Here is a 24,398-nt window from a genome sequence, read left to right on the forward strand (position 1 = left end):
GTCATTAGAGCACTCTCTAATACCGTGAAACTCAGGTTGTGCATAATGCGAGACAACGCATCAGCAATCTTATTATCTTTTCCTCTTCGGTACCGAATCGTTAGATTAAACTCATGCATGAGCTCTGCCCACCTAGCTTGGCGGCCCCTCAAGTCAGGCTGTTTACAAAAATGTTTCAGAGTATCATGATCTACATCCACATAAAACTCTGAACCATACAAATAATGCCTCCATGTTTTCAAAGCATGGATAACAGCATACAACTCCAATTCATGAGTTGGCCAATTCCTTTGAGAGGGAGAAAGCTTCTTGCTTTCAAAGGCTACTGGCCTTCCCTCTTGAAGGAGGACTGCTCCTACCGCAATGCCACTTGCATCGGTTTCCAGGAACAACGGTTTCTGGGGATCAACTATTTTTAACACCGGTCCTGTGACCACAGCTTGTTTTATGGTGTTAAAATTTTCTTGTTGATTCTGTCCCCAAATAAAAGGTACTTTATCTAGAGGTCAGATCAGTCAATGGCGATACTATTCCGGAATATCCTTTGATATGCCTTCTATAAAACTAGACAAATCCTAAGAATGATCGAAACGCGGTCAGACTCTGAGGGATTGGCCAAGTTAGTATCGTAGCCACTTTCTTCGGATCCATTTCTACCCCCCGGTCCTGTGACCACAGCTTGTTTTATGGTGTTAAAACTTTCTTGTTGATTCTATCCCCAAATAAAAGGTACTTTATCTGAGGTCAGATCAGTCAATGGCGATACTATTCCGGAATATCCTTTGATATGCCTTCTATAAAACTGGACAAATCCCAAGAATGATCGCAATGTGGTCAGACTCTGAGGGATTGGCCAAGTTAGTATCGCAGCCACTTTCTTCGGATCCATTTCTACCCCCTGTGGAGTAATTATGAATCCTAAGTATTCAAGCCTAACCATACATAGTATAGTTTTCTTTTTATTTACATAAAGACTGGCTTTCCTCAAAGTACTGAACACTACTCTTAAGTGTTCACGATGCTCCGTAATACTTTTACTGAATATCAGGATATCGTCAATAAAATGTACTACGAACTTTCCGATATACGGACGTAGCAAATCGTTCATAAGCATGACGAATGTCGCTGGAGCATTGGTAAGTCCAAAGGGCATTACCAAAAACTCATAATGACCAAACCTGCTTCTGAAAGCGGTTTTATGCACATCCTCGGCTCCTAATCCGGATCTGATGGTAGCCACACTTAAGATCTATCTTGCTGAAAATCACGGCTCCATGTAATGCATCTAGCAAATCATCAATCCGAGCCATCGGATACATGTGCTTAACAGTGATATTATTCAATGCTCTGTAATCTATACAGAGGCGAAACGTATCATCCTTTTTCTTAGTTAATATCACTAGCGAAGCAAAAGGTGAGAAACTTGGTTGAATCTGCCCCAACTTGAGGTATTCTTCCAATTGTCTACGCACCTCCACCTCTTTAGTAAAGCTCATTCTATAGGACAGCCTATTTACAGGTTCTGCCCCGGGGATCAGTTCAATCTTATGCTGAACTTTCCGCTCTGGAGGTAAGCCATAAGGTAGTTCATCGCTAAAACATTCAGAGAACTTCTCTGATATCTCTTTAGCCAACTCGGCCATCTTCCCATTTTGGGTAGCCTCAGTGCTAGTCGATGCATTATCAATCGACTCTACCAATGCTCTATACACAGACACAAAAACTCTTTCGGAGTCCTCCGAATTTCCATGGCTGAAATCAGTGGTCCTCGAGGTAAATCCTTCTCACCTCGCAAAACATATTCTACCCTGTTCATCTTGAACTGGTAAATATGCTTCTTCCAATCAATGGCCGGATTTTTCCGAAAATGCCAAGCCATGCCTAGGGCTATATCTGCGTGAGCAAGTTTGGTCAATTCAAAGTCTAGCTTCTCAACATAGTCATGAATTCGAAGTTCCAACTGGGTAACCCTTTGGTCCCGTACTTCAGTTGAACTTCCGTCCGCCATTCTGACTGTATAAGCATAGTCAGACGGACTAGTTTTCAACTTGAGCCTCTTAATAAGCTTCGAGTTGATTACATTGTGTGTTGACGCTGAGTCAAACAACACAATCACATCATGATTGGCTACTTGCCCTTTCATGTTAATCAACTCAAGCTCATCGAAAACCGTATACCCTGTTGCTGCGGGCTTGGAAAGGATGTTATCAGGTGCACCGCTTACTAACTTAGTAACAGACACACTTAACAACACAGGTACTAACCTTTGAGAAGGTCCCGCCAATTGCATCCGCATATGTTCCGCATTGGGACTCTCTTGCATCTCCACGTCGCATTCAGATATTATCATATTAGCCGTGCGATGGTCTTTATTCAGTGGACAATCTTTCCACTGATGTCGCTGAAGGCAGCCGAAGCACAATCCTTCTTTTCTAGCTTTCTCTTTCTGTTCAGGGGTCAACGAGAACTTTGACCAAGCCCGGGCTGCCATTAGAGTTATTTTCCTTTTCACCCCAACGGTGGTACTTGTTTTTGCTGGTCCCTCAACCGGCTTCACCTGCTTGGTTTGGCCACTTGGCTACGAGACACTTGTCTTTAAAGTCCATTTCCTCTGAAATCCCCCTTTTCTCGGCTACTCATACTGAGTCCCTGCCTGCACAAATCCACTAGATCTGCCTCTGGCATCCTCATAGTTCAGGGCTACTGCAATAGATTCATCTAATGTAGTCACATATTTAGCCCGAACTTCCATTTTAATCTTCTCGTTCAGTCCATAGATATAGTCTTTTAACTGAACCGACATAAGGAGAGGGTCTGTTATTTTCATGACACATTCTCTGAATTTGTCAGTGTACTCTGCCACCGACAGACTTCTCTGACGAAGATTTCTATAAGCATCCCAAGCTCGGGATTCTTCATCAGGTGGAAGAAAGTGTTTCTTAAATTCAGCTTTAAACCCTTCCCAGGTGGTAGGAGCAACTTGATCTTTCTGTTGCTTTATCCACCATCTATCCGCTGCCTCAATAAACAGGTAAGTGGCCTCACAAATTTTCTTTAGATCAGATCTGATTTCACAAATGGCGAAGGCTTCTTCCCACTTGTGTAACCAAACCTCGATCACATCAGAACTGCGCTCGGTCATCCGACCAGCGTACTTCTCCGGTCTATAGTTAGCGTACTTCTCTGATGAATGTATACTGGGCTCTGGCTCTGCTGGAGCTTTGCCCTTATCAATTCTAGATGGCCTAGCCCTGACGTGACGCCTTTACGCTACGTAGACTATCATCCCGCTCCAGAATCATATATTGCCAACTGCGCTCAGAATTAACTTGCAAATATATGGCTTGGTTTTGTCAACGGCGCGCAGCTTGTTCCAATTCTCTGTGATCAGCTGTTATGTGCGAAATCCTGCACCAGTCGCTACGTCACGTGTGCCACCATTGAAGGCTCTCGCCCAAATCGCTCCTGTGCGCAGCGTTTCAGGTCGCCAAAATCTCTTTTTTGTTGCATCGCCATGGCTGCTCCGTCGTCACGGCAACTATGATACGCAGGTCTTCAACACGGCCAACGATCCTCCTTCCACGCCTGCTGTCCGTTCTGAATCACGGCCAGCTGCTCGTCGAATAACGCTCCACCCTGCGTCACCTCTGATCGTCTCTCTTCACTTGCGCTCTGATACCAATTTTAACATTCCTAAACTGATTCACTTATCTCGTAATTTCTATCACGGGCGATGGCACTAGTTTTTCCTCCCAGCCTTCTCTCGTGGATCGCAGGTTTTCAACAGATACGTCATTCGTTTTTTTCCCATGCCTATCCACAAGACCCACAACTCCCTAGATGGTTCCCCTTGCCACATGTCATCATTTTATCCCTTTTCACTTGGTGCACCATTTACCCCTCTCTTGGGGCACATTAAAACCATTTGCCCCTTGGCATTATTGCACATTTAGGTGCACCCAGGCCTTAGCACACAAAACCACCTAGTCAATGCCATTTCACCCTCACCTAGGACCTTGGCAGTTACTTCTCTTGACCATTTTATTTACACACATTAAATATTACAAAAGTCAGTCATCTAAGAGAAAATGCCCACCGATCTTTCCGAGGTCATGCTATCTCGGCTAGAGCATAACAACCCACACTAGGGCCAAACTCTTGGACACGGACTAGCGACATGCAGGTCGAGGCAGTGAAAGTGCCTAGAGCAGCTGCAATTGTTTGCAGAAGGAAGGCGCCTGGAGCAAAAAGGACACACAACTATTTGGAGCAATTTTTGGGGCCATTTATAGGCCAGATAAAGGTTGGTTGGCTGCAGGAGATCTACGGACTAGGTCGGTCCAGTCTGTAGGAAACTTGACCAAGTTTGGGTTGCTGCAGCCCTATAAAAGAGCTCCCAAATGGGGTATTCCATATTCCACATTGCCAAGCCACTGCTGCCTCAACTAGGTGCGTTTGTGGGGGGGCCATTATGAAGCCCACATGAGCTCTAGGAGAGCAATGCAGAGTGTTTTGAAGGTGCCACGGGGAGGTAGGAGAATAATTTTTGGGAGCCACAGGGGTCCACATCTAGTCAGCACCTTGGTGATAGAGGGTGGCGCACTGTGCCCATATTTTGTATATGATTTGGTCCATTCTTGGACAATAATCTCTCTCTCTCTCTCTCTCTCTCTCTCTCTCTCTCTCTCTCTCTCTCTACATAGATGAGCTTGAGACCTTAACGGAACTGTAGGAGGGACTGGTTGCTCTCTAGCTGGATCCTTGCTCCAAATATTGCTATATGTGGATGATGTGGTCCTACTATCTCCCTGCAAAGGGGCTTCAGCGACATCTTGACGTAGTACATACCTTCTGTGAGACACACGACTTGAAGGTCAACCTTGGTAAAACCAAGGTTATGATCTTCAACACATCCTGGGCAGCCATGTATAGGGAGCATTTCACTTTGGATGGGTTGCCAGTGGAGGTAGGGGTACGCTGCGCTAGCCAGACTCGAGTGACAATGCTTTCACTCTCACTTTCAGGACCCTCAGACCAAGTCTCTCCTCTTTGACTCTCTGGTTCGATCCGCAGGTATGTATGGCAGCCCTTGTTGAGGGCCTCATCTTTCAGAGATGGAGTGGGCTCGAGTTGAGAGACTTCAGGTTCTCATGCTTCCTACCCGAGTTCGTGGCATCCCCACTATAGCTAGATGCGGCACTCCACGTCATCACATATTTGTTCCGCATTTGACAGTATGGATCTTGCACCACAGCGCGACGTAGGCTTCCATTGCTAGCTTTATTGTCCTCCATGACACTGGCAGCAGAGGAGGATCAGAGGTGCTAGTATGCGGGTACTCGCAAATGGTTTGAGAGCCTTGGGCTTGACATAGACAGATTACCCCCTTCCAATATAGCGTTGAGGCCCCCTCCATCCCGCTCACCTATCACAAGGTGAACCAAGTGATACGAGAGGATCTCCTACAGCTACACACATTCAGGACTTAGTTAGCACCACGAGAGCTCCCTATAAAGCTTAGCTTCTAGAGAGAACATTGCCTAAGGATTTCGGAGGAGGGTTTCATCGACCCACCAGGATACATGCAAATCCAACTCCCCACTCTATGAGGATCTCAATTGGGCAGTTTAGGGTCTCATCACACCGCCTCCGTATAGAGAGTGGTCGAGCGAAGGGCATACCCAAAGAGGACCGCACCTGTACTCTGTGCCATTCTCAGGAGATTGAGTCAAAGAAGCATTTCACTTTCAAGTGCCCGGTGTACTACGAGACCAAGGTAGGAACCACTGCCTCTTCATAGACAGTTTCGGCTCCCTACCCAACCTCCTATCCCACCTAGAATAGCAGTGCTTGGCAGCTTTCATACATGAGGCCGTTCGGCACAGGTAGTATCGCGTGGAACAGACCAGAGCACACATCTAGACCCTGCTCAGAGTATGATCACCGAGTTTTTCCAACCAAACAATTTTGATTGGGAGGGCTCATAGATGCGAAGACCATAGGGACCCAAGCAACAGCTAGAGACACGCCAAGCCTGCCAGCATACTGAGGCACGGATCATGCTAGGGGATCTTACCTCAATGTTTACTCAGGAGACCTCAGCGGGTTGTACATGCCGACAACCGCCATTGCCTTATCACAGGATTTGTGCCCATGCACCACCCTAACACACCGACGCCCCCCTTCTAGAGTTGACACTCTTGTCGGATTCCACCCAGAGAGTTTTATGCTTTTATATACCCACGCCTCTATGGGCAACACTATGGATTTTTTTGATTATGTATGCATCCTAAGTATTGATACCCGTTTAGCAGCTCCACCCATCAACTTATTGTATTAGCTTCTTTTAGCCTCATAGACCCATTTTGGTATTCAGAGCTCGGTATAGTGAGACACTTAGATGATGCACCACATATGATAGGATATGGTAGACACCTACTAGAGATGGGAGCAGTACACGATTTGAAGTGGGGGTAAAGGTTTAACATAATCTATGCCTTTTTGCTCTACATAGCCGTTTGCCACGAGATGAGCTTTGTAGCTGTCTATGGAACAATCTGATTTTCTTTTGAGCTTGTACACCCACTTCGTGCCAATTGCCTTCTTGCCGGTAGGCAAGTCCACCAACTCCCAAGTGTGGTTTTTCTTAATGGAGTCAATCTCCGCTTGCATTGCCTGCATCCAACGCACATTGTCTCGTGCATCATCAAAACTATAAGGCTCATCTGCCTCAAGTATGTTGCTGACCCACACAAACTCACAGTAATGGGCATCCTCACTATCTCTAGTGCCACTCCATGTACGGCAAGGAGGTGGTGCTGAAGCTTGTTGTCCTCGAGAGTGCAAAGCAACCAACAAGGTATTGATCTTGCTTCCTCCACTGCTGTACTTTCACGTGCTACGGCATCATCAATTTCTTCGTGAGAAATAGGTTCAGCCATAGGCTGAACTGAGACATCGCCCACTAGAGTATCTTGCTGCAAATTCTGATTTTCCACCGGCATAACTGGTGCAGCATCAAAGGAAATGGGTGGCAGCCTATCAAAAGGTTCAAAAAAAACCTAATTCCTATCAAAACCAGCAAAGGACAGATCTGCATTTTCAGCAAATATAACATCCAAACTAGTGATAACCTTCTTGGTCACGAGATTATAAAGTCTATACCCTTTGCTTTCACTACTATAGCCAATAAAGATGCACTTTTTTGCCTTGTCATCAAGTTTGCCACGCAAATTCTTGAGGCACATGTGCATATGCTACACAACCAAATGTACGGAAATAGCCCACATCGGGCTTACAACCAAACCATGCTTCATGACCTAAGAGCCTTCATGGGACACCTGTTCAAAATATGATTTGAGCACATAATGGCTTCCATCCAAAATTTGTGGCAACCCTTTGCCTTTTAGTATGCATCTCCCCATCTCTAAAAGTGACCGATTTGCAATGTCTTGGATAGATATTCCCCTCTCGATTTGAACATAGGGTTTACAACCGGCATTAAAATTGATTTTCAACCAAGGCCACAAAATGTCTGACCACATTGCAAACTTTGAACTTCTGCTTAAGAGCAAAGATCCAAGTAAAACATGTGAAGTCATCTATGAATGTAACACAATAAAGATGACCGCCAAGAGACGGAGTGCACATCGGTCCACAAACATCAGTACATGTAGCCCAGACTGCACCATCCTCGGGAAAGGAAAAATGATGCATTTTACCCAAAATACAGCCCTCACATAGTTTGTTTGGAGGGGTATCCAAACGAGGCAAGGCATCAACCATATTAAGCTTCTGCAATAACATAAGGCTGCCATAATTTACATGCCCAAACCTGGCATGCCATAACTTTGCATCCTGCATGGTAGAGGCAGAAGCCACAAACCTGAACATGCTCTTTTCTCATATGCATCGAGCTGAAATAAGCCATGACAATATATAACAGTGAAAACCAAGGGCATCATCTCTCTCCCTGTCACAGACTGTACATCTATCATCCTAAAAAATGACCTGGTAACCTCTTCGAGAGAAAGAAGAGATAGAAAGTTTATTCTTCTTAATCCCAGGGACAAACAAAACATCCTGGAGGCAAAAATCTGAACCATCTAGAGCAGTGAGTGAAAGTTCTCCAATCCCTTTAACTGGATAAGACGAATCGTCAGCACAAGAAACTGACTTGCCAATTGGCGCATTGGATAACTTATCAAAGAAAGATTTATGTGAGGTGATATGGCGAGAAGCACCGCTATCAAAGTACCATGTCTCAGCCGTCTCATTCATACTGAAAATGTGTGACTCCCAAGAAACATCATAACTACACGTAAAGAAGGCCCAATCATGCTCAACAAAATGAGTTGAAGTATCATCGGAACCTACATGATGAGCTGAGCCTGAAACTACCATACCAGAGTCTTTTTTCTTCTCTTTTGCAAGCCTCTATGGGCATTTATTGAGCTGAGCCTGAAATTTCCATACCAAACTCTTTTTTCTTCTCTTTTGCAAGCCCCTTTGGGTATTCACTGATGCGACGATGACCAAGCTTTTTGCAATAATGGAACTTGCTTTTCTTGAAAGGCTTTGAGGAATCCTTTTCATCTTTCTGACCTGCATGTCCAGAACCATTGCTAGAGGCCTGACTTGGCTGAACTCTCTTTTTCCCCCTATCCTTTGCATGATCCCCACTACGAGAACATGAAGCCATAATCTTTCACTCGACCGAAAAGAAAGAGAAAACTCCGGCAATGAGTTCAAAATAATGGTAACAAGGTGTGAGTATGGAATGACCTCATCAAAGGCTCTAGCAAATCTTGAATCCTAGTGACATGATCCTGCACACAGTCATCCTCATCCATGTGCACACTATCAAGCTCTCTGCGCAAATATGAGACTCACCTCATTACAAGCTTGATACATATTCTCCGAAATGTCCCATGCATCTAGTAGAACCTGATATGAGGAACAATGAACCTCTCGATATTCAGTGAAATCAAAGATAACACTTGAGGATTACGTGTTTCCCACCTCCTTCGCTCAGGAGTAATACCTGCAGGTGCTTGCCCAACCGGGGCAGCTTGTCTCTATCCACAACCTTCACCACCACCACGACCTCCCTCTTTTTGTGGAGGAGTACCTGGCGCTATAGGACTAGGACATGCCTCATCACCTGTTCATAATCACAAACGCCCTTGGCAACCAACAGATTGCAAATCAAAAAGCTCCAAAGAGGATAGTTCATGCCATCCAAACAATTCTCCTGGGCAAGCAGCTGAAAGGCATCATTCGGATTTTGCTATGCCATTTGAGCAAACAAAAAATAAGCTGATCAGCAGGGTGAAGACTGTTCTCAACGCAAGAGAAGCTCCCCCAATGCTGATTTTTATCACTGTTAAAAAACAGCAAGTTCCAAGTTCCTTAATTGAGTGGACTGAAAATGCACCAAGAAGTGCAACATATGGGCTGTCCTTGCACAATACTAATAGAGACAGGTTCAAAACAGCAAGGAGACATCTCCAAAAGCCCCAAAACAGCCCCGAGTGTTATGTCAACCATAATCGGGGAAATGTGTAGCTTAGTTATAACAAGGCAGGAAACTAGAGGGCTTGATAGCACCTACAGTTAGTGGGGCTTCAAGTGTTTGGGTCTACATTTATTTCTAGGCCTAGGCATTAAAGGCACATCAGGAAGCCTAGGAAAGGACTTCAGTGGCAAGGTCCTTTGTGGGATACATGGCACCAAGAGAGGAAGTCATTTGGCAAGTGTTGGGCTAGGCGGAGAGTTCTAGAGAGAACTCCAAGGTGGAAGGAGACAAGAATTGGAAAGGAAAAGAGGATGACTCTCTCACAGAAGAAGCTGGTTCTCTTGAGAACTCGTGGTTGGGTGGTCCTGGAGCTTAGAGCCCTCTCTGCTTGTTTGATGTTGCACTGGTATGAAAGCCATTTCCCCCTACTGTGAGCTATTGGTTTGCTACTGTCCTACGTCGGATCGTCTAGTTGAAGCCATTGTTCTCTACTGTAGTCTTGGATTGTTGCGCAATTGCAACAATTGTCTTTTTTGCAACCCCACCAGTAAAGGCAACTTGTTTTCAGCCACTCTTTGTAGATCCAAATCATTACCTAGAGCCCTGTCATCCTTGTTAAGCCGGCTCATCCTTCTTCGTGGTGGATATACTTCTTATAGCGACAATTATTCCTATGTTTCATTCACTACCAAGTTTGTTTACCGGTTTGAGATGGGGGTTGCTTCTGCTGTCCATACATCTCCTAGTTGCGCAGCTTTTGGAGAGCACTTGTTCACTGTATACTTTGAGTTAGGTGTTTTCTGGTTATATGAATCCGTTCTGGAGAGCAATCACCCACTATATCATCCAAGTTCTTAGTCTATGAATCTTAAACAAAAGCTCTATCTTTTGGCAGAATTCCACGCTTAATACTCTTTAGAACCACAATTGAGGCAAAATATGTGCTGAGGTTGAAGCAACCTACACAAAGAAGAGAGCACGGATTGTTTTTTTAGAAATCTCAGGAGAAATTAGATCTTAAGGGCAGCTTGTGAGATTTTATGTTCGTGCCGTGGCAACTATGATTTTGAGGCGCCGCAGAAGAGCGCCTGAGCCATCACTCTATGCTGCAACAAGCGAAAATCGTTTGTATATATTGTTATAAGCTTTGAAGGCAAGGAGAGTTACTCCATGCAGGAGAGAAGTTCAAACAACTTGCTGATGCAACGAGAAGAGGCTGGGAGACGTGATCGACATGCGCAAGCAATCAAATCTTTAACAAGCAAAAGGCCATGTCATCCAAAGTTAAGCAACCTTACAAAAAAGCCATGTCATCAGAGTATCTTTTTACCCCTCTCATTTCTTAAGGTTATTTTTTTCCCACCTCCAAAGAGCCACCTTAGCTTCCCTAAAGGCCCCTAACCCATCCAACCATTGGCCAAATTCAAAGAAGAGGATTGAAGATCAGATCGAGGAGATCCAGACTAGCAGATTTGCACGTAAAGTCGCGAAGCAAGAATAAGGCGCATTGATTTCGAACACGAAGGCAAGGCCTCAACCAAAATAAGGAAGTGGACATCCCATTTTTCTCTCGATATAGCTTTTTGCTTTATGCTTTCTAAAAATTTCTCATTTTTAAAATGACGAGTCCAGAGAAAGAAAGAAAGATAGATAGAAAGTTTATTAAAGTCTTCGGAAGACAGATGGGTCTATGAGACTGTGAAAAACCTGATACAATGAGCTGTGGTAGTGGAGCTACTAAACAAGCATCCACACCAATGCAGAATGCCAAAAATGCAAAATGGCAATACTAATTCCTAAGTACAACATAGTCATGTCGATAGTCAACTATATATATCAATCTCAGCATCATCATCGACATCATCATAATCACCATCATCATCATCATCATCATCATCACCAAGACATCAGGATGGATGAGGCAGTGAAAGTGGAGGCATGAGGTCAGCAAGATAGTCTACTATATATATCAATCTTAGCATCATCATCGACATCATCATAATCATCATCATCATCATCATCATCAGCAAGACATCAAGATGGATGAGGTAGTAAAAGTGGAGGCATGAGGTCAACAATAGAGCGTTGTCGGCCCCTCAAGGGTGCATTCCTGGCACATCTCCTGGTCGTAGCTCTGCGTCTAACCACGGCCACTGTGACCCCCGTCGGTCGGGCTCGACCCTGAACAAGGAGGGGATGTCCCCAAGTATGATTTGTGTGTCAACCCTCTGTCTGAGCTGTCGGGTCACAGGCTCCGGGTCACGGTCATGCCGAGGTCTCGTCTCGTGGGGGTCTATGTGATCTGGCTGAAAGAAGTCTATGATAGAGCTCTGAGAAGTATCAGTCGAGGAAGAAGTCTGCTCTTGTCTCCATGCTCGAAGTATCCTCTCGCGGTGTCTAAGCACCTCATGAATGAAACCAGCCAAACACTGTTGGTCTAGGTAGAAGAGAAAATGGGCCAAAACCCCATAACTATCTCTGAAGAGGCAGTAGAAACACCGTCGGATCTCATAGTAAACAGGACACCCGAAGATGAAATGCTCCTCTGTCTCAACCTCCTTCATGTCACACAGTGTGCATATGCGCCTCTCCCTGGGTAACCACTCTGCTCTGCCGCTCTCGATACGAAGTCTATGTGAAGAGACCTCAGAACTGCCCAAGAGAGATCCTCAGCGAGTGGGGTAGGTGAATCTACGTGTATCCTGGTGGATCAATGAAACCCTCCGCTCTCACATCTTGGTTAACCATAGTTAACCCTCTTGGCAATAAACCAAGTCTCGTTGACCGAAGTCAACACTCTCTGACCGTAGTTAGCAGCTTTGTGGTTCTCTGGTTAACCGCAGTTAACGCTCTTGGTAATGAACCAAGTCTCCCTGACCGAAGTCAGGTTTACTTGACCAGAGTCAAGTATCTTTAACCATAGTCAATTCTTTGACCATTAAAAGAACTCTTTGACCATAATCAACCCAGATGGAAAACTCTTTAATTATGATCAAATAAATGTCAACTATACTTTGACTTAGGTTATTTACATTGTGGTGACATCCCCTCGGCTTCTATTCAGTTGACCTCAACTGAAAAGCTTCCTTGTAAACATCCAAAAGCTGTGGATGATCGGATAACATGTTTTCATCCATCCACTTGGCATCTAATGCCGTATAATTCTTGAATTTTACAAGATACCTGTAAAACTCCTTACCCTGAAAGCCTTTGCATACAATATGGTACACAATTTGCTCTGGTTAAAGGATCTCTTCCAGCTCATCCACTTTTGGTGGATCCTCTGATACTGGCTCTATAGGCTCTGGCCCCTGAAATTTCTTTAGAAGACTCACATGGAATGCATTGTGAATCCTCCAATGCTCTGGCAATGCCAACCTGTATGTAACCTCATTTATTCTTTTTGTAACCCTGAAAGGGCCATAGTATCTAGGAGATAGGAGATAACTTTGCATACACTTTCTGTTTGCCTTTAAACTTGCGGAGCCTAGCTTTCTCAAACTTCAAAAGTACCCAATCCCCTTCCTTGAGATCTAACTGTCTCCTATGCTTATCTGCAGCTCTTTTATGTGCCTCTTGAGACCTTTCAATTGTGTAAGCTGTCCGGAGGTCTCTCACAAACTGATCAGCTGCAAATATTTCATCCTTGGTCCTCAGGATAGGAGGCAGAATCACCTTCCCATAAATGACCTCAAAGGGGGCTTTCCCTGTAGAGCTGTGTACTGTATTATTGTAAGCAAACTCTACCAATGGTAGGTACTTTTCCCAGTCAAAACCTTGGTCACCCACGTAGCATTTCAGCATATCCAATGCTGTAGAATTTGCTACTTCACTTTGACCATCTGTCTGGGGATGGAAAGAAGAAGAAAATTTCAGATTCGTCCCCATATTATCAAATAAAGCTCTCCAGAATAGACTGGTCATTCTGGGATCTCGATCACTAACAATGGACTTAGGCATACCATGGTACTTAAAAATCTGTGCCATGAAAAGCTTAGCCATATGATCTGCCTTTATGGTTTTACGAACCGGAATGAAATGAGCTTGCTTGCTGAATCTATCAATGATAGTCCAAATCCCATCATTCCCTGACTTTGATCTTGGCAAATCAAAAATGAAATCCATTGTAATCCTTTCCTATGGTGCCTGAGGCACGGAAAGAGGCATAAGTAGGCCAGGTGCCTTCCGTCTATCATACTTCACTTTCGGACACGTAAGACATTCAGTAACAAACTGATGTATATCTTTCCGCATCCCTGGCCAAAAGAAATACATCTCTAGTGCTAGAGTTGTTGCTGTAATTCCTCTATGTCCAGCATAAGGAGGTGCATGGCATTCCTCCAAAATCTTTTTCCTCATCTCCTGGGTGATGCATAGGCAGTCATTTTTCATTAGATACCCATCTTTCAAGGAATAGTGACTGGTGGACTGCCCCTCTTGCATTTGCTGTAAAGTCTCGCCAAAATCTGCATCATTAGCATATTGCTCCCTCATGCCTTCCAGGTCCTGATGATAAGCAATAGTCACATTATTGACCTGGGGTCTTCGCGACAAGGCATCTGCCACTCTGTTCCGAATTCCTGGGGTATGGACAATCTGAAAATGACACATTGACAGCATATTTGCTAATTTCATATGCTTCTCAAAAAGTTTTGTCTGAGTTAGAAAATATCTCAGACTTTGGTGATATGTTTTAACAGTAAAATCTGCACCCAAAAGATAGTGCTTCCATGTATGGATGGCATGGATTACAGCCAATAACTCTTTCTCATAGATTCCCAGATATCTCTCTGCATCCTGGAGTCTCCTACTCTCATAGGCCACTACATGACCATTCTGATGCAATGCAGCCCCAACACATTCCCCACAAGCGTCACAATCGACATCAAATGGCTGATACAAATCTGGATCTATTAAGATTGGCTCTATAGTCAGCCTCTCTTTGAGTGTGATGAAGGCTGTCTTTTGAGGAATTCCCCATCTGAAAGCTGCATTTTTCTTAGTAAGATCGTGGAGTGGAGCGGCTATATAAATCTTATGTAGTAAGAACACAGGCCTACGAAACTTCGAACTTCATGCACAGTTTTCAGCTCTGACCATTCGTGAATGGCACGAATCTTTGCTGGATCTATCCGTATCCGATCTTTGGATATTATATGCCCCAAGTAATGGATTTCTTCCAAGAAGAATTCACTTTTCTTGCTGTTTGCATAGAGCTGATGATTTCTCAGCTCTTGAAACACTATAGCAAGATGTTCCTTGTGCTCTTCTTTGAACTTAGAAAAGACAATTATGTCATCGAAGAAGGTACCAGTGAACTCTCTGTAGGGTCGGAAGATACGATCCATCATCCTATTGAAAGTAGCTGGGACATTTGTCAATCCAAAAGGCATCACCAGATATTCATACAACCCAAAAGTAGTGCGGAACGCTGTCTTGTGCACATCCTAAGATTGTATCCTCACTTGGTGATAGCTATCCTACTGAAAACTGAAGCTCCATTTAACTAATCCAGCACATCATCAATGCGTGGAATAGGGAATCTATTCTTGATGGTCATTTTGTTCAGTGAGCGGTAATCGACGCACATACGGAATGAGCCATCTTTCTTTTGTACTAGCAGTACAGAGAAAACAAAAAGGAGAAGAACTGGGCTGAATCAACCCCTTGGACAACGAGTCCTGCACCTGAGTCATAATCTCTTCTCGCTGAGTTGCACTAACTCTGTATGGGGGCCTATTGAGTGGCCCAATAGGCTCACTACCAGGAATGAGTTCTATGCCATGATCTTCAGGTCTCTCAGGGGGTAGCTCCCCTAGCAAAGCGTTAGAAAAGCGATCTTTAAAATTTTCAAGAAACTGAAATTTATTCTGATCTGCCTCACTTATTTCAGCATGCATTTCCACATCTCTCTCTTTTACAAAAATCATGTAAGCTGAAACTGCAGACTTTATTTCTTTTCCAACAGAACTATTTGATACAATGGGAATAGTTTCCCCTCTATTCCTAGCAACCACACGATATACTTTGCTCCTATGTACAAACTCCAGCACTCTTTCAGGAAGAGTCAACTTCACTGCCTTGCAATGGAACCAAGGCATATCCAAGACTACATCATGGTGTTTCAGTGGAGAAATGAAGAAGTCTTCCTAATCCACATAACTTTGTACATGAAAACAGAGCTTCCCTATCAAGGGAGTGACTGAGGTCCTCTGATATGAAATTATCAGTAGCCCCTGGATCAAATAAAATCAGTGCTTGCTGGTCTCTGACTTTGCCCCATGATAGCAACAATTCTCGTTCTTCTGGGTTTGAAACATGACCCAGTATGTCAGGAATTCCTCTTGCGATTGGATTTTGCAGTCCCCGTGGCTTCTTTGTCTCTTTTCCCTTCGAAGTTGAAGGCTTTTCTCGGCACTGGGCAGCCACATGCCCCTCTTTGCCACACTTAAAGCATTTCCCATCTCTACGAAACTCAGCTATCTGTTCAGGAGTGAATGGGGATTTGCCATTATATGTCTTTGAAAACTGAGTACCCCTCGGCTTCTGAGGCATTATAGGTCATAAACTTGACAGATTTACCTCCCTCTTTGAATTCCTTGGTTTCTCTAGAAGACTTACTCTTCCTAGACTTCTTGTGTTTCCTTCTTTTCCTGGATGGTTTATCTGATAAAGAAGAAGATACAGAAGTCGAGCTCGAGGTAGACGGTGAAGGACTGGCAGATCGGTGATGATGCCTCGATCTCTTCCTGCTATGAGACCATCCCCTATGAGATCTCTCTCTCTCTGGCTGTACACGAGAGTGGGCATTGGCACATCATAAGCTGCATTAGGCATAGTTTCTGCTTGAAACAAATGCTGAGTTCTTGGATCCCTTCTGAGATTTTCCATCTCCTGCATACGAGTGTGTACCATCTGCTCAAATTCTTGCTAAGTTTGTTGCACACTTCTCTGTCTTGGATGTGCATCCCTATCTTGTGAATCCCTCTGGATAGGTGATTGAGCCATTTTCTTACAACTCGTTTGAGATCTGCAAGTTTGTCACACACACTGTGTATGCAACTGATGCACGCAACCTTTGCTTTTCAAAGAGAAAAATTACCTCAACAAGAGGTGTCTTGCATTCACAACTTATGCCAGTGCTCGGCTGTCAACTCAAGGCATATACCCACAAGGTTACCAAGGCATCAACAACTATATTGCCCCTTTTCTGGCTGCTGCAAAAAGCACTGAGTATGCATTTGATTCCCTTTTCCTGAGCACAAAGGCATGCATCCCTTTACTTGTGCAAATCTCTGATTTTTCTCTGATTTCTACTTTTCTCGACAGCAAATACTCTCTCAGATAGGTGAAAACTGCTAGCAAAAACAGTCTCTGTAACTGTCATGTCAGCTCGCATGTGTGGCCGCCACGTCACTGTGTGCCACGTGCACCCTGGCCACGTCAACAAAAACCACATATGCCTAAGGTTTCAAACCTTGGCTGGCTGGGCAATGTTGGGCGTCGCGCCAGCGCCGTGTTTTCTTCTGCAACATCTAGTGCGGGATTTCATCGATGGGATTTCATTGACAGTCTTTGCTGCCTGGCTGGACATCGCTCCATCCTCAATCCTCTTGATCACTAGAGTAATACTCCGCTCCATACATGGGTTCTCCGTCAGACACCTCTGCAATCCATGGCACCCTACGTTACCTGTCCATATCGTGAGTCAAGGATTATAGTCGCAGCCCGTGCGCTCCCTCAAAGCCTATGGCTACGTGAGCCTTCTCCATAGCTTCACCTTCGTCAACGTCTCGTCAAGACTTTGTCCGTTGCGCACAGCAAACTCTCTTTCCTTCCTTGCACATTCTTGCCTAGGCTATTACTTGGATCGTCAAAGGCTTGAGAAAGCCTTTAATCCGGCTCTGATACCGATGTAATCTACCCGTAGAGGATAGCCAAAACCTTCCACATAAAATACAGCAAAGACACTTTCATTTCTCTCCCTCTCTCCCTCTCTCAATAGATACACTTGGGCCCAGGACAATCGTCTTGCGGGACCCCCCCCGAAGGTTTTTATTACTTGAGAGAAAACTGAGTACATGAGTTCAGCGTAGAAGCTGTACATACATAATTCAAACATAAATAATTCATTACATGAGCTCTCAGGCTCCCCTTCTTGGCAACAAGCCACTTGTCAATTTCTACTTTACTTTCCTAATTACATGCCACTAAGGGCAACTCTCGAGTCTTCAAAGCACTTGGTCACGCGAACCGCCTCCTAGACTCTTGGTAGGCTCCCATAGCGCTTAGGAGAATAACTCTTCTTAATACCTGCAACAATTAATTAAAGCGCACCACCATGGCACCCATTAATTGTTAGCGCTTTGCATGCAAATAATACACTGTGGACTAATTCTAGTCACGGTGGGCGTCCCCACTGAACACATGCACACATAACAAATATAAAAATATATTTATTTTTTGGTTGACCGAAGTCAACGCTTTTGATCATAATTAAGGGGCTTTGACCAAGGGTCGAGGCGCCTTAATTATAGTCAAGTCTCTCCAACCGAAGTTGGCACATCTTGGTTAACCATACTTAACCCTCTTGGCAATAAACCAAGTCTCGTTGACCGAAGTCAACACTCTCTGACCGTAGTCAGCTCTATGGTTCTCTGGTTAACCGTAGTTAACCCTCTTGGTAATGAACCAAGTCTCCCTGACCGAAGTCAGTTTTACTTGACCAGAGTCAAGTATCTTTGACCGTAGTCAATTCTTTGACCATTAAAAGAACTCTTTGACCATAATTAACCCAGATGGAAAACTCTTTGATTATGATCAAATAAATGGTCAACTATACTTTGACTTAGGATATTTACATTATGGTGACATGCATATATAAATAAACGGCAAACCAATTGAAAATAGTAATTGCCTGTATTAAAATTTGCATATAACAGTGCCAAGCATTCAATTGCAAGGATGTATATACCTAGATGAATCCAGGAACATTCCCAAATTCATCCTCTAAAAACACAACCTAGTGGAGTTTCAATCTCACGATAGTTACTCATAAGAATGAAAACCATGAACTCCATCACGCATAGCAGGGACTAGCTACTATGACATCCCCACTGACGTCATCAGCGCCCAACAGTGGGTGTAGACCATAGTATGAAAATATGCTCTCACACATACAAATTCACACACCCACACATACTTGAGCATCCTTTTATACAAAGTCTTCGTAATGAGTTTTTGTCGGCACTTCGGAGGTGAAGGGCAAACTCAGCCATGACGAAGGCTAGCACTAAAGGAGAAGGCTAATCAAAAAGTAGTCCAAAATCTCTTCATTCAAGCTACAACTGCTTGTGAAGTCTAAGAGATTTCATTTTAGTCTCTCCCAAACGAGCATTCAACTGCGATGATGTATGGATTTCAACCTAGAGCTCATGTTGTAATAGGACTTGTTCAAGTCGAGGATATGAATCAAATGCTTAGATTAGCTAAAGATAGCATCAAAAGGGCTCAAGATAGAGTGCAAACCCCTACCGTAGAAGGTTGGAGTTTGAAGAAAATGAGAAAGTCTATCTCAAGGTACCTAAATCTCCAAAATTCCTAAAGACAGGTAAATGTCCAAGGTATTGTGGACCATTCATAACACTTGAGAGAATTGGAGAGCTTGCTTACAAATTAGATTTACCAAAGGGATGTAGAGTACATGCAGTTTTTCACGTAAGTAGGCCAAAAAAAAAGTTAGGAGATGATGACAATCTCATTGCAGATGAGTCCTAGTTGAGCTCATTGACACTGCATCTTTACCACCTAGACCAAAAAGAATTTTAGAAAAAGAACAAGACATAGCGTATATCAAGAATATCTGGTTAAGTGGAAGGTAGACCTAAAAAGAGTTCAATGTGGGAAAGGGTGAGCAATCTCTAAAAGAGGTTATTTTCAAGGATGTAAACAATTCTTAAGGGGAAGGGAATGCTATGTCAGCCACAATCACGGAAGCGTGTAGCTTGGTTATGGCAAGGCGAGAAACCACAGGGCTCGACAACACTTGCAGTTAGTGGGGGTCAAGGGTTTGGATCTAGGTTTATTCCTAGGCCTAGGCATTAACGAAGAGGTGCATCAGGAAGCCCATGAGAGGACTTCAGTGGCATGGTCCCTTGTGGGATACATGGCACCAAGAGAGGAAGCCATGGGGCAAGTGCCGGGCTAGGAGAAGAGTTCTAGAAATAACTCCAAGGTAAAAGGAGAGAGAAATTGAAAAGGAAGAGGACGACTCTCTCACGAAAGAAGTGGGTTCTCTAGAGAACTCGTGGCTGGGTGGTTCTGGAGCTTAGAGCTCTCTCTCATGTCTAATGTTACATCGAGAGTAATGGAACAGCTTCAAAACAACAAAATGATCTTGGAAAACACCAAAATGTGTGTTCTAGCTCACAACCAAGCTGCTGCTCGCAAAAACCTGTCAAGAAATACTCAAAAAACAGGTTGAGATGCCTGTAGCTTGCCCCAAATGCATGAGATTGTAGTCGCCCTATCTGCAAATGCCTTCCAGGAGCACGTGGGGGTCACCAGGAGGTGGAAAACAGGTGGGAACAGCTCCAAAATGTGGCGAAATGCTGGAAGGCAGCTGTTGCTCCAAAATTCTCACTAGAAACAAATTCACCAAACTATAGGAAGGCTCCAAAGGCCCAGAAACAGGTCAAAATTGCTGCAACAAGTGGCAAACAGCTCCAAAATGCACCACAACAGCTGCAAATTCACCAAAACAAGTCCGAGGAATCACCCTTGTCGGTGCTTCTCCCAAGAAATAAAGAGGAATCTTTATTAGATTGACTTCGATCAAAGAAAGTTGACTTAGGTTAACAAGAATAAGTTTTATTTACTTTACTTTGCATTGGTAAAAGAAAACTGTGGGGACTCCCACAAGGCGACTAGGATTAGTCCAAGAACTAGAAATTATGCATTTGACTAACCTCTAATGGGTTAAAGTGTTGGATAATGTTTATTGAGTACATAGGACCAAGAAGAGTGCAAAAAGGCCCAAAATTCAAGGGGCAAGTGCCAAAAAGCAGGTCCCACAATAGCAAAAGCCCAAGAATCAGTGGCGCCCCACTTTATGGTGGGCCCACGAGAATCAAAAGACCATAAAATGGAAGGGAAATGCTTTCTCTATGGAGAAAAGCAGTAAAAGCCAGCTTTTGTAAAAAGTAGAGAAAAGCACGAGCTAGGTCTAGATTATAAAGAAGAGCCCCTGAGCGCTAAGTTTTATTGAGAATTGTACTCAGCATCATGCTCCTCTGCGAGCCAATGGTACAAAGCTATTCTATTGCAATAAAGTCCTTCAGGGGAATTCAGCCCTTATTTCTTGGCCCTAATTATGTGTCTTCTCTCTCTTCATCTCCCACACCCTTCCTTCATTACGAATTGTGTTTCTGCTTCATCGTTTAGTTCTCCGGAGTTTCCACTTTCAATAATTATGCTGAAGTGTCAACTGACTACCAGTGCTGCGAATCGATTCCTCTTGTTGCGATCAGCGAAACCTTAACCAGGCTCCAAGATTGATAAGGGGAACTTTGAGGAGAGCACGAAGCTACTAAAAAGTTCTTAACTGGGAACTGGGCCAAGATTGATAAGGGGAACTTTGAGGAGAGCATGCAGTTACTCAAAACTTTGGGGGCAAATACAGGAGAAACACGCCCTATCTCTTCTTGATCCGGGAGCCAAGGAAATTTAATTTCTGTTCTTGATCCGGGAGCCAAGGAAATTGTCTTTTGCTAAAGATTTGAATCTCTAAGACAATTTGATGAAAGCACCCATCGAGATAGATCACGTAATGCAACCTCTAGATGGGGAGAAAAGGAGAACCGTGGTTCCATTGGCAAATTGAAGATTCATCTTTCAGGTTATACTGATCTGATTGGAGATTACAAGGAGTTGACATAATTTTGGGCATGCCGTGGCTATATTGGAAAAATGCTGCAATCCACATTCGACAGAAGAAGTCAGCACCGAGGACAACCGTTCTCTATCATTGCAGAAGTACTGGAGCTACCATTCCCTTTGTGTGTCATTTACAAATTCTCGTTCCGTAAGGAAAAGTGTTTGTTCAAGCATTCTTGGTTCATATTCAAAATGAGAAAGAGGAAAGTTCCATGTAAATAGACGATGCACACTCGACTTCATACTCTTTGTACTCAAACCGATGAGGAAGAATAAAAAGATAGTCTTGCCAAGATCAGTACTCTTGTGAAGCTCCGAATCTCCTAATATAGATTTTTTACAGAAACAAGCAATTAGCAAAGTACTCCAAATTTCCACCAGCAACTTCATAGGACGACTCGAGTGAACTGAAATGTTCACCGTGCAAATCTAACAGCTCAACCCTTGAATTGTCCCAGTGCTTCTGCAAACGTATAGGCTCAACACCTGTATGGTCGGAGTGCTTGAGATAACAAAGTACACTAGGACATGGATTGCTAAAAAATGATGTTAATTCGATTCGAGGTTATCGTTATATGAGACAAACGGATTACTAAAGAGGCTCCCAACATGGAGTCGCTAAATTTGCTTTTGAACTTGACACAGCTCTCTCTCTCTCTCTCTCTCTCTCTCATACGTACTGAAGGGAGAGAGGAATCGTTTGGAGGCGATGGCAAAGAAACGACGGTCGGAAATTCCGAATGGGTACCGTTAACGCCAAAGCGAAGGTGTCCGTGCGGGGAGATAACGGCAAAGCAACGGGGCAAGCAGAGGGAGCGGCAAGACAAGGAAGGATGGGTGAGGCGAAGGAAGTGTGTGAAATGCAAGCGAGGGGGGGATTGGGATGGAATATAGAGCGTGGGCGTGAGGGGTTTGAGAGACGCCATAGCTGCCATGGTCTCCATAGCCTTCTTCACTCTGGAGAGAAGCTAGAATATATATATTCACTCCACGTTGAACGTTGAAACTTTCATCCTTTCCACCCAATCCAACTACTGGTAGCCTTCCCACACGTTGGGTTTTGGCAAAGCAGATATTCTGGGTTTTTTTTTGTTGTACAAAAATGGGCATTTGTATATTCCACTTGTCACGCTTTGATTCCGTGCAGTTGGATGAATCGCTCTGGATTTCGCAAGATTTGCAGGTTTTTGATGCCATGCATTTGCGTGCGAGTGTCGTCGTCTTCTCCGCGTTAATTGCTTTGAATTCTTGCAATTTGATTGCGAATCAGCTTCAGTGCGAGCTTGGAGAGTTTTAAGCTTGATGGCGCCTTTTTGTTTTGTGGACTTCATTGTTGGACGAAATTTGTGTTGGTATGGCTCTTGCTTCTCGTCTGTGCATGCTATGGATTGGGAATGAATGAGAGCGCGCGTTAAAGAAGCTTAACTATTAATGTGTGCTGCCCTTCGTCTTCACTCTCTCTATAAAAGAGGAATCGTGCTTGACGAAACGTATTGTTGAGACTCGTGTTTTCCTGAAGCTTGATTGTGTTTGCTATCGAGGCTTCTGCAGAGCACATGGACACCGATAGCGATGCCTTCGTGAAGGGTACATCTAGTTTTCTTGCCTCCTCCGAAAAGCTTGTGTTGTCTTCTGCGTTTTTCTTCATTTTTTATTGATCTTCTGTAATGCTTCGTTTTGTTGGCAGGTCTTGCCAAAGTTTGCCCTCAGATCATTGATTCTCCTGTCACCCCGCCTTCGAATAAGGTTGTTGCGAAAGATATGGAGAACGTAATTATTAAAGATACCAGCGTCGATCAAGGCGAAACGGAAGACGCATCTATATTCCGTCGTTCACTCTTTTGCATCCTGCTATCATCGACCTTGGTTTTGGTAGCGGTTTATCTTTGCTGTCATCGTCTTTCTTCTGCGTACTGGATTTCCTTGACAGCTTGTGCGACTCTAGATTCTTCCTCGTACAGTTCCACTTCTGAACAATTGTTTGGCTTTGAAATTTATTGAAATAGCGTTGCTCCTTGCGCCCCCCTGATTGCTTGTCTTCCTGCTTCGCAAACTGTTCGTTTCGCTTCTTCAACTAATAAATATACGACCGTCTGAATTGTTCGCCAACGAGTCATCATTTGTTGCTTGTTTTGCACTGTGGATGGGAAGTCCTAGGATCTTCAGTGGACTGTTGCAACTCGCGAAACGAAGGCACAGCGCTTCTGTGCCAGGCAAAAAATAGAAATTAGTATCATTCCCACACAATTCCCTGCCTTGAACGCTCCCGCACCGTCCCGGCTCTGATTTCCCAGAATACCCATTTCGTGTCAGACCTGTATTGAGACTCTTCTTACCTCTCTCACTGCTCCCTCAAGCGTTTGCTTCCTGTTCACACAATGTGCATAAGTGATTGTTGTAGTAGATAGCTATAGCGTTGTGATCCGCAGAGTATCCCCATCGATGTTTTCTCAATTCATTTGTGTGCCACATTAATCAACCCATTTTGGTGAAATATGGTTAAGCATTTAAATTCATGAAGAACACTCTCTTACTCTAGAATATATGTTGTTTTAAAGGTGCTAATACTATTTCTGCATGCTCGTATGTTGAGAGACCAGCATCCCCACTTTCTCCAAAACCAAATTTGGTGCTTGCTTCTCCAAGTAGACCTCCAAAAGAAAACCTCTTCAAAAAATCACCAATACAACAAGTCCACGTAGATCTTTGAAGAATTCATTTTAAGAGATTTCTCAAGAGGCATATGCACGAGGTAAATATTTCATTGTGGTTTTTTAATGTCAATGTGTTCTTATTTATTTTAATTGGTTTTTCTCTTTGTTGAATTCAGTGAAGAAGCTCATACGGCAAAATCTGGAGTATGGTAGTTTTAAATCAACAATTACCTCCCATGTTCAACGCTCTTCTAAAACTAAGAATTTGCAATCAGTGGAGCAAAGTAACGAGC

The 24,398-nt window shown here is 43.9% G+C and overlaps 1 protein-coding gene across 1 annotated transcript in view; it reads right to left on the bottom strand.

Moving 5' to 3' along the window:
• The window catches only part of LOC147886459 (ABC transporter B family member 23, mitochondrial-like), a 94,216-nt gene extending 71,780 nt beyond the window's left edge, over positions 1–22,436 (bottom strand). The window contains exon 1 of the mRNA XM_087395650.1: positions 22,132–22,436. Coding sequence (XP_087251776.1) covers positions 22,132–22,395 — 264 coding nt within the window. The 5' untranslated portion in view covers positions 22,396–22,436. The remainder of the gene's footprint in view (positions 1–22,131) is intronic.
• Between the last annotated feature and the right edge of the window lie 1,962 nt (positions 22,437–24,398).

Source organism: Dipteris shenzhenensis, chromosome 24, assembly GCF_047967505.1.
Source record: "Dipteris shenzhenensis isolate YYH24624 ecotype China chromosome 24, Dip_SZ_1.0, whole genome shotgun sequence".
Taxonomy (NCBI): Eukaryota; Viridiplantae; Streptophyta; class Polypodiopsida; order Gleicheniales; family Dipteridaceae; genus Dipteris; species Dipteris shenzhenensis.